This window comes from Calliphora vicina, chromosome 5 (genome assembly GCF_958450345.1).
Source record: "Calliphora vicina chromosome 5, idCalVici1.1, whole genome shotgun sequence".
Classification (NCBI taxonomy): Eukaryota; Metazoa; Arthropoda; class Insecta; order Diptera; family Calliphoridae; genus Calliphora; species Calliphora vicina.
The window spans coordinates 2,844,804-2,860,120 of NC_088784.1; the positions used below are offsets into that span (position 1 = coordinate 2,844,804).

Genomic DNA, 15,317 nt, shown 5'->3' on the forward strand with positions numbered 1-15,317 from the left:
CCTTAAGTCAACGAAAATTCTATGAAGATAAGTCGATTATGGGTACTCTATTTTTGTATTTAAGTAGCTTAGACCAATTATCATTGGACCTCAACAAAATAGTAAAATATAGAAATGAAAAATTACAATACAAACAATAAAATTATATCAGGAAAATAAAATAATGAAAAATAAAAGAAAATATGCAACAAAAATATGCAGTTATGAGTTAAATATGCAAAAATATGCTATAAAACGCAAAATATGCAGTAAAGAGCAAAATATGCACTAACAAATCGATGCCAAAATTCTTCAAATTGTCTAAAACGGATATAAAACTAACTCATATGTTTATACGACGCACAGCAAAAAATATGATATTGCATATTTTTGGTTGCCCTGCTAATAAAAATAAAATACTCCAATTATATTCAATACAAAACTGGAGAGAATCCATAGGTCCATTTTGAAGAAATTTAATGTTAAACATTAAAAAACCGTCTGTTGAAAAGTTTACTTTTGCTACATACGACATCCGTATTTTAAGGTAACGATATGTTATGTTCATGATGAGTTTTTATATCGCACACCCAATTCAAAACTGACTCAACTTAAAATTAATTGTTTGGGTTTAAACTTAACATGTGTTTAATTATCGCAGTCGTTTTAGAAATATATTTTTATTGCGGAATTTCGGTTTTTTCAGTTTATTCAGTTATTTTTGAGTTACGCGAATATTTGCTGTGCAACCTCCTCCATTTTCGATATAACGGTATATCACGAAAATACGAGCTAACCTAAAAAAACGGTTAGCACCACTGAATTCAGTACCCGAATTAGTTTAAGCCGCTGTGTTCCCATCTTAACGGAAAAAAGTGATATGTTGTAGCAATTAAGACCATGATAGATCATTCCATCATAATATGATTGCTAATGGCTTACATCATAATATTACAGTGACCATATTTATATTTTCTCTGGATGTGGTTTCATTTTCTTTACTCAAACTTTTAATTTCGATTTAAAAAAATTTTATTTAAATATTTTTTTTTTAAATTTTATTGCAAAAATTAAAACTTAATTTATTTATATATAAATATTTTATCAAGTTTCTTTAATTTGTTTGTTTATTTGTTTGCTCTCTTCCTTTGTGATTATTTTAATTTTTTTCACTTTCGTTCCTTATCTTTGGAGAGTTTAATTAAATAGGGCAACACCAGTTTCAAGGCACCCGAAGTGCATATACAAATACCCGCAAATACAAATGAGGCTGTGTAACTGCCGGTGAAATCATTTAAGATTCCACCAGCTGTTGTACCAATAAAAACACCCATACCCATGGCCAAAGCTGTTAAACCAAAGGCGTTTGTTAGCTTATCCAGGCCCAGCGAACGTACATAGATAATGGCACGCAGTGTTGAATAGAAGGCTGGAAATTAAGCAGAGAAAAAGAAAACAAGGACACATGAGTTAAATAGACAGGCAGCTGGAAAACAAAATACAAACACACGGTCATACATATACATATACCTACAATTACAGTAACAGAAAGTGTATGGAAAAAAACAGGGAAAATATACATAAATAAACATAAAGAGGAATATAATTAAAAATGCATTCGTTTACTTAGTCTCATATATGTACATAAACATAAGGACACATACAGCTATAAGTACAGACACATACACTCACTATCAGAGCTTTAAATGAATCATTAATTTTTGAATTAATTTGCGAATTATTCATGCACTGAATTAGAAAATTTTGAATTAATTCTTTTCATTCAAAAACAATTAATTGAATGAAATTTGAGTCAATTCAAATGAATTTGGTAAAAATAAATTGCAATTCATTTCCAATTTAAATGAATTCGTTTCCAATTCAAATGAATTTGTCAAAGTAAATTGCAATTCATTTCCAATTCATTTGAATTGAATTGATTTTGAATTAATTCAAACGAATTAGAAAAAAAGAATTAGCAATTCATTTGAATTGAATTGAATTAATTGAAATTTTAATTGATTTTGTAAGTAAATCTACAGTAATCACTATCGTTTTGTTACTCAACTAATTTGTTTATGTTTATGACAGCAAGAATTACTCTCGTTTTGTATATCACCTACTATAGTCCAAAGACAAAAAATTCTGAGATTTGAAATTCCCATGATATACTGGAATTGTCAGGTAGCGGCTGAATAAGAATTGAATTCAGCTAATTCGTAACGAATTAAAAACAAACAAGTAAGAGAGCTATATTCGGCTGTGCCGAATCTTATATACCCTTCACCAAAATTATACTTTAAAATACAAAATTTTTTAAAAAAATTTCAAAATAGTTTTTGAAAATTTAAAAAAAAATTAAAATTTTTTAATTTTTTTTTTAAATTTATTATTAAAAAAAAATGACATAAACTTTTTTTGGTAAAAAAATTCGGTTATAATTTTTTTAAAAAAAAGTTAAATTTTAAAATTTTTTTTTTTAAATTTATTAGTGAAAAAAAATTCATGACATTCATGGTAAAAAAAAATAGGGTTAAAAATATTTTTGCCGATTTTGAACCATTATTGGTCCAAATTACTATAGCCTTATATACATCGTTGCAATGAACTTTGAAATATCTATCATTAGATATCCATATTGTCTATATTACTGACTTAGTAATTCAGATTTAGATCAAAAATAGGCCAAAAATCTAGGTTGTCCCGGTTTTTTATATCTCAGCCATTTGTGGGCCGATTTTCTCGATTAGAAATAGCAACCGAGCCGGAAGAATTACCGATAATATTGATGTATGAATCATGTTTGTAAGTTATTTGTTAGACGGACTTCGCTATCTATAACGATCCAAAATATATATACTTTGTGGGATCGCAAATGAAAAATGTAGAAATTACAAACGGAATGACAAACTTACATTGCTTGCCACTCATGGTGAAGGGTATAAAAAGAATGATTCATTTACAGCTCTGCCACAGAGATATGCAAACCATTATGAAGCAGCATAATTAATACTGTTTGCCCTGTGGTCATTTATTCAATGACTGTGTGTGTGTGTGTATCTGAAAGTTTGTTTATGTATATGAGCGAGAATGATGATGATGGTATAAGAATCTATATGGATGTATGAGTGTGTATCTATGAGCTACTATGTAGTTATAAAAACGTGCTTGATGAGCGAGCACATGCACATGAGTATTTCCAAAATATAGTATAGTATAGATGAAGTAAAACCTACTGCATACCTACCTGGAGCAATGCCATAGCACATGGCATACAGAAATTGAAACCAAACCACATCGAGGCCATAGAAGGCACTTACGAGCACAGCAATACCACCGAAAAACATGCCACCACCACAAATGTAAGTTGTATATTCACGAAATTTGAATGCAACAAAACCAGATGCAATACGAAAAGCAAAATTTGAGAAACCAATGGTGGGTGAAATTAGCTTGGCAAAAGATGCATCAATTTGTACACGCACTAACCAGGAACAAAAAGATAGAAAAAAGAAATTGAAAACAGAAAACCGAACAAACACATACAAAATGTAAGAAAAATTAAAACAGACACACAAAACCATTACAGAAATGTTCTTGTGAAGAGAAAAAAAAAAAAAACTACAAAACAATTGTGGTTTATACCTATCTATCCATTGTAAGGTAGAGCTGTATGAAGACTTAATAGCCACTTGCTAAAGTACAAGGTTTCACGAAGGGAGTTAATGAAGGTATTTTGCCAGTACAATGTTTTTTGGTATAATGAATGTACTGAGGTCTTTAAGAGTTAAAGCATTAATTGGCAATAGTTAAACTAAGTTAAGATTTTGAACTAACTGTTGTTCAACTCCTTAAATTATAGATAATAAATAAAAACAATAAATAGAAAGCCGAATCTTATATATCCTTCACCAAATTATACTTTAAAATAAATATTTTTAGATAAGAAAAATTCCAAAAAAAAAAAAAATTTTAATATTTTAAAAATCAAGTTAAAATTTTTTAAAAATTTATTGGTGAAAACAAATTTTTTTTTGTGAAAAAAAATTCGGGTTAAAAATTTAAATCAAAAATTTAAATCTTTTTATTTAAATCTTTTTCTATTTAGAAATTTACAAAATGTATTAAAATCTTAACCTAAACTAAAATCAAAATCTTGTTAAAATTAATTTTTTTTAATTTTTTAAATTTTTTTTTTAGTTTATTAGTGAAAAACAAATAAGAAAGTATGGTCGGTCAAGCCCGACCATATAATACCCTACACTAAGTAAAAGAGCAAAACATTTTTCTTTTAAAATTTCAATAATTTATATTTTTTAGTGATTTTCGGAAGTGGGCCCTATATGGGAGCTATGACCAATTATGGACCGATCACCATGAAATTAGGTCGTGTGATTTATGTCTAATTAAAGTTAACTATGTTGAATTTTGTGTGTATACCAACATTTTTAAGAGATTTATGCACTGGCTGGCTGCATCATCGGTCCATATTTCTTTGAGAACGACAATGGTCAGGCCAGACATAGTCATCTCACATAGAGGTCATGTGGACTGGCTGACGGTAGTCCCAAAATTCGAATCAATCTAACTAAATAAAATAGTTTGAGAGGTGACAATTTAAGTATAATAAACATTAATTTTTAAACGAGAAATTAACGTGTTTTCAATATTTGGAAAATAATTAAAATTTGGTTTTTCGAGCAAAGTCATTTAAAGCACACATTTTCACCTGATGTCTTTGTTGATTGTCAAAATTTCCGCATTTTGGAGTTCATTGTGATTATTGGAAAACAAATGCATTCACAGCGAGTCACTGTTTTGGGCTGGAGGCATTAGTGGACGTATGGTCTGCGAAATAGAGGCTGGTCATGCTGTAACGGTTGCTGCGTTAATCTATCTTATATATAAATAAAAATCAAATGTCGTTCGTTGGTAATTGCATCAGTAGAGAACGGCCGAACCGATTTAGACAAATTTTTTTTTTAAAATATTGGTCATAGCCCAACTTAGGGTTTTCCGGAATGAAAAATTGACCACGCCCACTTTTTTCGATTTATCTAAAATCGGAAAACAGCTACACAGATTTGGCAAATTTTTTGTTTAAATGATCATAGTAATCCAATTTAAGTTTTTACTGACAGAAAAATTTAAAACGCCAATTTTTTTTTTGATATATCTATTTAACTATTTAACTATTTTTTTAATGTTCGCAATACATAGTGCGCAAAACATCTTGTAACACTATTTAAATGGTTACAGTAACCATGCCCAATTATATTTTTTCTCTACGTGCACAAATCGAACACAAGCATTTTTTTAACTTGGACAGGGCAACGACTGTCGGGTCAGCTAGTATAAAAGTAATAAATGAAAAAAATGCCCAACAGCAGTCTACAATATTCGAGGGTATGACATTACTGGTCAACAGCTCCGCCTTTGTCTTCTTTGTTGCACGTTAACCCATAGAAGTCCTTTGCTTTGAGTGTTCCTTGGTCTCTAGAAACAAATTATTCTCATTCGGATGCAATAGAAATGTAAGAGCTTACAAAAATTCAGCAAAGAAGCAATGATATAATGGAACTTTTGCTATTTTATTTTGGATGCAAAACTCTATTGCTTTTAAGAGGCTCATCTCAAACAAAAATCATGCCTTCTAAATGCGAAGCAGTAATGATTCTATTTCTTACTGTTTTTGAAAAGTTTCGCATTGTTTCTTTGGCGCTTTCAAATTTACATTAAAAATTAAAATAATAAAAGTCTCCTTAACATTACTGCTTATATGCTGCATTTTTGTAGGTCTTTTACTGTTAGTAGCTATAATGTAAGCTATGGCATTGCATCCAAAATATCTATTGCATCCTAGGATGTACAGTTTTTTTTACCGCACGCAGCGACTAAATATAGTTATGAATGTTTACTGTAACCATTTTAATATTTTTACAAGTTTTTTGACAATATTATGTCACAGTAATTATTTATATGATTGTGGTAACTATAATAGGGTCAATTTATGATTTACATGATTGTATCAATCATATATATGGTTGCAGCAAATATGCATTGTTTGTGAAAACCATTTTAATGACGAAGGATTTACCATATTATGATAAAAAAATGATTGTTACAAACATATACTTGTTTACTGCAACCATATACATATGTATGTGATTGATACAATCATGTTAATGTCTACATAATTTTTAATTTGTTTTTTTTATATCACATACCTGTAGAATACACAAATGGTATATTAAAACCCATGGGAAATAAAAATGCCGACAACAATAGAATACGAAACTCCATGATGGCCAGCAAGCGAAAATCAAATAGTAAACTAAAAGCCTTGCGGATCTTAGGATGTATTAAGTTTTGGGGTGAGAAAAATTCTAAAAAAGGATGTTTTTCTTTGCCTTTCAATTCCTCAGAAGTTTGTTGATCCTTCTTTAGCTGTTGCAGGTTGGTCAAAGTACTGATAACAGTGTGTCTTTTATGTTTATTATCAAAATCATCCAGTGATATAGAGCGCCATTCACCATGTTCATCCGCTATGCTATGACGTTGTGAGGCACGTTTTTTTAATAGTTCTTCTACATTTTGTTGTTGTTTGTGATCTTTGGGACCCATATAGAAAAGATCCTGTCTTTCAATGAGATCTTGTTTAATCACATAACGTTTGGTAGCCTCTTTTTTGGCTTTTATTTCGCGCTGGTGTTCCCAGTAACGTTGTAGGGAGGGACAGCATTTTTTTAAACAATCATAACAGCATTTAGGAGATTTTTTGTCTTTGGGGTCATCAGTTTTTTCTGGATAAAAAAATGTATGTATAACATGGATAAATTTTTGTACATAGAGAAAACAGATTCGTGATAGCAACTGAATTTGTTGCTAATCGAATGATTGGGTTACACACATAGATTTTTTCAATTCTATCAACAGAAAGTCAGTTGATAAAGAAGATTTCGGTTGAAGCAACCAAACTTTTGTTACCCCTTCTAAAATATTGTAGCCACAACTGTAAAATTCGGTTACTAAGGTAGAATCATTCGATTGACAACAAATTCAGTTGCTATCACGAATCTGTTTTCTCTGTGTAGTTAATAAAATTACCCAACATAGTTTCAAAATTATCATCCAACGAATATTCCTTATCATTGACTTTAAACGAGTATCTTGCATATTCTGTAAGTCCAGTTAACAAGTCGAATGATTCCGATTCAGTATCTTCTGCTAATAAAGGCTGAAAAGAGAATTTTTTTTATTCTAAAATTGTCTTAAATTATTCTAAAATGTTTTATTATATACCTCTTTTACTTTGCCTATTCTAGTGGGTGCCACTTCTATAAATGTCAAGGTCATTATTAGTACTACTATCAAAAATCCCACATGAACTCTCATTAGATTACGCCAACCGATTACCGGCACCAATACACTATTCATATAGGAAAATAACATAATGCCAGCACCAGCCCCCGAACAGGCAGCTCCATTTGCTATGGGCCGATATTTATCGAAATAATAACCAATGATAAGCTGGGAAGAGACCCAAATCATGCTAAGACTAGGACCACCTTTAAGTAAAAGGGAAGAGGATTTAGTTTATTATTCAAAGTATTTTCTTTTTTGGGACTTACCCAAGATACTGTAGAATACTATCATCATGGGCAGGTTGACACTAAAGCTGGCTATAGTTAAGACTGTTATGGACATTAAGCAGCCGCTTAAGGCTACCGGACGAAATCCAAATTTGTTGATAAAGGCACTTGAAACTGTGCCAGAGAGAAAGTAGAAACCTGAATGAAAATTAAGTATTTAATTTTTTTGTGGTAATGCAATACAATTTTTTCATAACAAAACATTTTTGCAAAAAAATTAAAAATTTTTTCAAAAAATTTTAAAACATTTGGCACAATTCAAAAACAAAATGTAAATGTTTTTTATTTTTTGTGTCACAGCTTGGCAAGTGACGGCGAATTCAACCCAAAGTCTTTGAAATCAACTAATCTGAAAATTATTTCCACAGAACGGATAATCAATATTTAATACGAAATATTACTCATACGCATACGCTTTGATTTAGATAATACAAAAATTAAATGTTAATATATAAAAATGAGGTCATCTTACCAACTTGCATGGAGGCCACCAAAACCACATTTGATCCCGGTATATTAAAATCTTTGGCAATGTCTGGTAATACAATTCCTATCGAAAACATGATGCCATCAACTACAACTTGACATAAAAACGATATAAAAGTTATAAGCCAACCATAGCCACCATCGGGCGGTATGACCATGTAGACCTGGTAGAATATTTAGATTTTCTTTTAAACATTTTGAAAAATACTGTGTTATATAAAACCTACAAAAACATGTCCCATTTGCAAATTTGTGCTTTCACGATCTTCATCATCAGAATCATCATCATCATCGCCGTATGTGGAAGCTGTTCTAACATGTTGAGATTTACTGGATTTAAGCAAAGCTGTAAAGAAAATGAGGAATAATTCAAAAATTTCAAGAAAAATCTATATAAAAAAAGTTTTAGAAAAAAAAAACAAACTACATTTGTTCGGCTGTGCTGAATCTTATGTACCCTTCATCAAATTATACTTTATAAGTAAAAATTTTTTTGTGAACAAAATTAAATTTTTGAATTATAAAAGTCGGGTAAAATTTTTATTTAAAAATTTAATTTTTTTTTTTTAATTTATTGGTGAATTTTATGAACAAAATTTCGGTTTGCAATTTTTTTCCGATTTTGACTCATTGTAGGTCCGACTTACTATGGCGTTTTATACGTTCTTTGAGACATCTATGATTAGATATCCATATTGTCTATATTAATGATTTAATAATCCAGATATAGATAAAAAAATAAAGGATGTCCTGGTTTTTTCCTTATACCTCAGCCATTTGTGCATCGATTTGCACGATTTTAAATAGCATCCAAGGCGGACCTCTCGAGTATATATTGATGTATGAATTATTAGAGTGACCCTTAGAATTAAATTTTTTGAAATATTGACAAGGTACCCGCTGAAAACTTTCGTAATGACCTAAAATACCACCAAAAAAATTTGTAGCTTTTTCTAAGAAGGACAACCCGTGCCGACTTTCGACTTAGTTTTGAGGTGCATTTACATGGGGAAAATGCATTTTGTTAGACACGAACCGGATGATATACGCCTGAAACTATAAATTTAATGGAGAAAAACTTCCTTTTTTAAGGACTTCAAAGTATCAAAGAAGTACATTTTTCAAAAAATATTTACAAATACTCCTGCTAATCCAACAATGACAAATTGTATGCCGAAAGAACAAGAAGAGTTGTGAAATATTTTGTATTATCTTTATTTTATCCTGTAGGGATCAGAAGATGTCAAAAATGTCCTTTAAAATGTTTATCCTTTAAGATTGCCAATAAATTCCTTTTAAGAAAATAGTGCGTTAAAGACACAAATATTTTATACTAAATGTCAAAATTTTATCCTTTTATATATATAAAGGTCAAATTAAAATATAAAAAAAATTTATTAGTATACAAAAAAGTTTTATTAAGAAAAGTGCATGTTTATAAGCTACACCACCATAGTGGGGGAGGAATAATGCGTTAGGGCTGTTGTTTACAACATACAAAAATATTGTCCCAACGCCCACCTTAAAGTATACCAATCTGCTCAGGATCACTTTCTGAGTCGACTAAGCGATGTCCGTCCGTCCATGTAAACCTTGTAATCAAACTACAGGTTGCAGGTTTTGAAGATAATTCAACAAAATTTGGCACATACCTTTATATTGCCCCAAGGACAAAGGCTATTGAATTTGGTTAGAACCAGCCCATTATTTATCCTAGCCCCCATACAATTGGTCTATTTGAAAATAGTTAAGCTCTCATAAATATCTTAATTATAAACATATTCAAACCAAATTCAGCATAATTTTGTTTTATGTAAGCCGAACTCTCACGACCAAATTTCGTGACGATCAGTTAACAATATTCCAAAAATATTTTTCATATATCCGCAATTCATCCCACCAAATTTTGTGACGATTGGTCCATAATTAGTCATAGCTCCCATATAAGGCCCACTACCGAAAATGTGTGTATTCAAATAAGATTCAACACAAATAAGTTTCATATCAAAAGAAAACTCTTTATAATCATATACGCGGTGTAGGGCGTCATAAGGACGGGCTTGCCCGTCTATACCATTTTACTTGTTTATTAAAATGTTGCTTTTTGTTGTTCGTTGCTTTTCACATCGGATTTTGTTATATTTTTTTCGAATGAAATAAAAAATCAAATAATTCAAATTTAAAATATTTTTTAACACTTAAATAGTTAAGATAGAAGGATGAAATTTTGGCATGAGGTATCCAATATTTGGATCTTTAACTCACTATTTTTTTAAAAAAAAATTTTTGGAAATCTAAAAGGATATTCAAGGATAAAAATTTTAAAGGATATTTTTGACATTTTTTGATCCTTACAGGATAAACTAAAAATAATACGAAATATTTTACAACTATTCTTGTTCATTTGACACCAAATTTGATATAGTAGGATGATCAGAAGTATTTTAAAACATTTTTTTAATAATGTACTCCTCTGAAAATTTGAAGTTCTCTTAAAAGGAAACAGGATCACGAAATGAAAAACTGAAAAAGCAGTTTTTCTCTGTTTAATTTATTGTTTCAGACGTATATCGTCCGGTTCGTGTCTAATATTGAGTATCGTACGGTGTAACCAAAAAAAAAATATTTTTTTAACGGCAGTTTCCAAACTCCAATTTCAAATTTTTAAAAATTTTGTTAAACAAATTTCAAGATTTTTTGATCATCACATGGGAATTTATTTACAACATAATAGGGAATAAAAATGTGAAAAAAGTATGTCAATACCTCCTATAGTTTTTCCGTACCTGCGATATAGATTTTGCGATTTTCGAGAAAAACCAATTTTTTGGCCATATTTTGGATAATGAGCCCAATTTCCTTATTGTTATTAATTTTAAGTAAAATATGTTCAGAATATTATAGTCCAGGTAATTCTAAATATAGTCTGAAAGTTTTCCTAAAATCGGAAAACGTTAATCCTTAAATCGTGAAGGTCAAAGGTAAAATTTTTCAATATTTTTAATTTCTAATGGAAAGATAGCGAATTATTATATATTTTTGGGCCGATTTTGATGAAACTTAAGAAAAATATAAAATGAAGTCTGGTTTTTAGAATAGCAGCACAAAAATGGAATTAGCCCTTAATAGCACTTATAAATTATGTATTAATTAATCAATCGAACTGAATCATAGAAAGAAGAAATTTTACATTAACGACAAATGAACTGACAGCTTATTACTTAGCAATAATTGCTGAGGCAATCAGTAAAGAAATCATTACGCAATCGATACTTATGGCAGTTTGCGGTCTACACTCGCAAATTTCACTGACGCAATAAAATTTGACAATTGAAGCAATAAATATTGCTACGTGGACACCTAGGTTTAGGTAGATGACAACAAAAATCTCTTATTATCGGCAGAAATTTTTATCAGATCCCTTCAGAGCGGAGTCAACATAATAAGAAACGTGTTAAATGCAAGAAAATTTAAATTTTAAATTAGAGCCTAGTTGTTCTCATTGCTTTAGAGTCACATACCTGGTAATTGTCTCTTTTCGTTACTCTCTTCTGAACTTGTTGCCCTTTCAACATGTCTAGATATGCTAGATTTTTTGAAAGATTCGGAATCTAAAAATATAACATAAATTAATTATTAAATTTCAATTTCTTCGCCAATTAGTAATTATACCTGTGTCTATTTTAACAAATTTCAATGATAGTTCTTTATTTTCCCCTAAGCTCTCTTTACTTCCTTTAAGATCAGTCCCAGACACAGAGTCTTCTATTATGACGGAATCATCTACGAATACAGGTTTTCTATCTGGAGTTTCTTTGGTTGCACCAGTATCCGAAACTAAATCTTTTTTTAATGAACTAAGACCCAAAAATATATAGAACTTCTTATAAATGTAGAAGGGTTACACTGTAATTCGATTCGAAGTAAAACATTGGAAAATCATTGTATTTAACTCACAAATTATAACATTTCCATTTTCGATTTAAATTACTGCGAAACCCCCCGTTTATGTATACAACTTACTCTAGAGATAGACTTTTATTTTCATTATCCGGATCAGTTGCTACTTTCTCTTTTGCTGGAATTGTTGTACTGGCACGTGCAATTGATGTGATCGTTGATGTAGTAGATGACACAGAATCATAATAAAAAGTTGGCGGAACAGTTTCTGGTTTCCTTTGGGTATTTCTAGACTCTTCATTTTCCGTAGTTGTCAATGGAAATTCCACACTTTCAGTAATGGTGGAGGAGGTGGTAACAGTGGAGTAGCTTAAGTCGCTAACAATTTGTTCGATAGAAGTAGTTGCTTCTTTCTGGTTTAACCTAGATAAAGCCACATTTTTTAAACTTTTTAAGGAACTAGAAGTGCTTGGAGATATGTAATCATCCTTAGAATATCGCTTTTTAAGGGGACGTTTTGGTGGTGAAGTATCTGAAACTCTTTTATTTCTTGCTACAGCAGCAGGTTTTATCTTTTTATTCAATTCAGTAACTATGGAAGTAGATGTATAAGCTAGTGTTGAAGAACTTTTTGTTATTTCCGTTGATGTTGAGGATGATGATGATGAGCAGGATGAAACCACTTGAAATTCTGAGGTATCTGTAGCCACATCTTTTTTACTAAAATGTTAAATTTTTATTAAAATGTTCTTGAGAATTTTATATACATATATTTTTTTAATACTTTTTTAAAGAATTATCCATTTTTTAAGATGATTTGAAATTCTTATTGTTTTTATTTTATGAAAATTTTGAAATGTTTTTTTTTTCGATTTAAAAATGTTGTCAGTTACTTGACATTTACTTTTTTGAAATTCGGAATAAAAATCAACAGTTGTTTGCTAAACCAACAAACATATTGTAGAAAATAACTTCACAAATATAAAATACAATATAGTTGCAAGATATAATAATAACACTCTGCTACAAAAAACCGGTTTTTCTTCGAAATCTCGGTTTTTTGCGAACCGGTTAATTTAAAATGTTGATTTTCGGTTAACCGGTTTACCCGGTTTTTAGCACTCGGTTAACCGGTTTTTTAAATTTGGGACTAAAATTAATAAATCTAATTTTTTTGTGCATTTTTAATAATTATTGTATACACATTATTGGTCTGATTTGAAACCTAAACTGCTGATTTATAATACAAACCTCTTTAGATTAATATTTTTAAGAATTACAATGATTCTAAATAAGAGAACACGATGAGTTTACTTAAAAACTATTTCAGAATAAATAATAAATAATATTAAAAATTTAAATTAAATTTCGCATAATTCTATAAGTTTAGTCTAAAACTTACTAATGATTCATTAAAAACTTAGTCATGATTTTACCAAATGTTAAATTGAATTCGATGTACATAAATTCTTTCAATAATTTTGACTTCATTAGTGTGTGTTGTTCTTAAAATTTAAATTTATTAATCATTTTGTTAGCTTTTCAGAAATATAACAGGAGAGACAAAATTTAATTTGATTTGATTTGAAATATTTTTGAAATCTGATAATGGAGTTTTATTAATTATTTGGTATGATTTATAATGACAAATAATTACAGCTAAGAAGAAGAAGTGCGTTTGCATTTTATAGGTCCTTTTTTGGGACTTGTAACATTTTCTGTTTCATATCAGAAAGTAGAGGTGATAATAAATTTTAAAATTATCAAATATTTAATTAAAAAATTGATTTACATTTTTTGGTTGAAATTTAATGAATAAACCAATAATTAAAACAAGTATTATATATTCAGTAACATAATTGTACTCAATTCCATTTGACTGAGATAATAATTTTGAAATTTTTACAAAATAAATGGACTTAGCACTTTTGTATATTTATAGTTTTATAAATGGAATGGTTACCTGACTACTAAAAACTACAAATTTTAAAGCTTTATATACTTTATTGGACATTTTATGATTTTTACACATATATGACGGTTAACCGGTTTAACCGGTTTTTTCAATGTCGGTTAACCGAAAAACCGGTGTTTTAAAAAAGGCCAATTTTCGGTTAACCGACAAACCGGTTTTTTAAAAAGTCGGTTTTTTATAAACACTAGTCAGAACTTGAAAAGCGACCTAATGGGGGTTGTAGGCCTAGGTGAGGACAAAGATTTTCAATCGTTTTCAAAGATTTTGAAGCACCCACAAAATTTTGAAATATTTTGCAAAAACTGTTTTAGGGTAGGTCGTAGTACTTTAGTACCTCTAACTCACACATTTTTAGACCGATTTCAAAATTATAAACAATTATGGATAGACATTAGAGCTTTCATAAAATGTATACACAAAATGTATATAAAAAAAAATTGCGTAAGTTTTTATAAAAAGTTTCGCTTAATTTTTTATTTTTGTCGTAATTTTTCATATTCAACAATAGTTTATTTAATTTTTTTCTATGAAACTATTTTTTGCACATCGTTTTAAAGACAACTTTATATGGGAAAAAATTAGATATTACTTGTTAAAATCGGTTTATATTTGTAAAAGTTATTAAACTTTTTTGAAAAAAGTTCGAAAAAATTTACCTTGTAAGTACAAAATTTTACAAATTTTTTTTTCTACACACAGAAAAAAAAAATTCATAATTGGAATGAATTTTGTAATAAATATTACACAGTACAACACATGATTTTGGGACTCAATTCTGACAATTGCATGTGAAAGTAGCCCCAAAAATATGAACTTCTGCATCATTAGTTTTGTCAAGTTGGCTGCCGTAATAATTTAATGGCCATTCGAACTTTTTTTGCTCAAGGTGGATTTTTATCAATTTTTCTATATTTTAACACGGTTATATCTCGGTATACTGTACGGAATATCTCTTTTGTGTCTGAAGCAAAGTTGTAGATATTGAATAGGAGAAAAAAAAGCGGAACATACCTACCCGAAAAAAGTGCATCCAGTGCCTTAAAAATCGCAAAAATGACCATTTTTTACAATTTTTTCCCCATTTTTCACCTTTTTTGCTCAATAACTGGATTACAAATCCTCAAGTACGCTATTCTTTATCAGTCAATTGGTTTGACTATTTTGTGTGTGGAAAAAACAAACCTTTTCTTCTGAGTGAATTGCGTTTTAAAACCAGTAGAACATTGAAAATTTCAATATGGAAAATAACAAGTGCCCAAAATTGGATAATTTTTGTTACGTTTGTGGTCATATCGTTCCAAAAGTAGCCAAACACGTTCGAAAAA

At 29.6% G+C, this 15,317-nt stretch overlaps 1 protein-coding gene across 1 annotated transcript; it reads right to left on the bottom strand.

Moving 5' to 3' along the window:
* Positions 1 to 1,148: 1,148 nt before the first annotated feature.
* Targ (Tarag) lies at positions 1,149 to 15,074 on the bottom strand. The gene is made up of 12 exons (XM_065510862.1): positions 15,061 to 15,074; positions 12,141 to 12,737; positions 11,790 to 11,974; positions 11,639 to 11,728; positions 8,345 to 8,463; positions 8,104 to 8,281; positions 7,611 to 7,769; positions 7,282 to 7,547; positions 7,087 to 7,216; positions 6,207 to 6,782; positions 3,227 to 3,463; positions 1,149 to 1,408 (listed from the first exon to the last, which is right to left on the bottom strand). Exons 1-12 carry the CDS (start codon positions 15,072 to 15,074, stop codon positions 1,149 to 1,151), a joined length of 2,811 nt encoding a protein of 936 aa, XP_065366934.1.
* Between the last annotated feature and the right edge of the window lie 243 nt (positions 15,075 to 15,317).

Coding starts and splice junctions, on each gene's coding strand:
- Targ (XM_065510862.1), bottom strand. Junction 11,975..12,140: donor AATAAAAGTCTATCTCTAGA/GTAAGTTGTATA, acceptor TTTGGGTCTTAG/TTCATTAAAAAAAGATTTAG. Junction 7,217..7,281: donor GAATAGGCAAAGTAAAAGAG/GTATATAATAAA, acceptor TTCTCTTTTCAG/CCTTTATTAGCAGAAGATAC.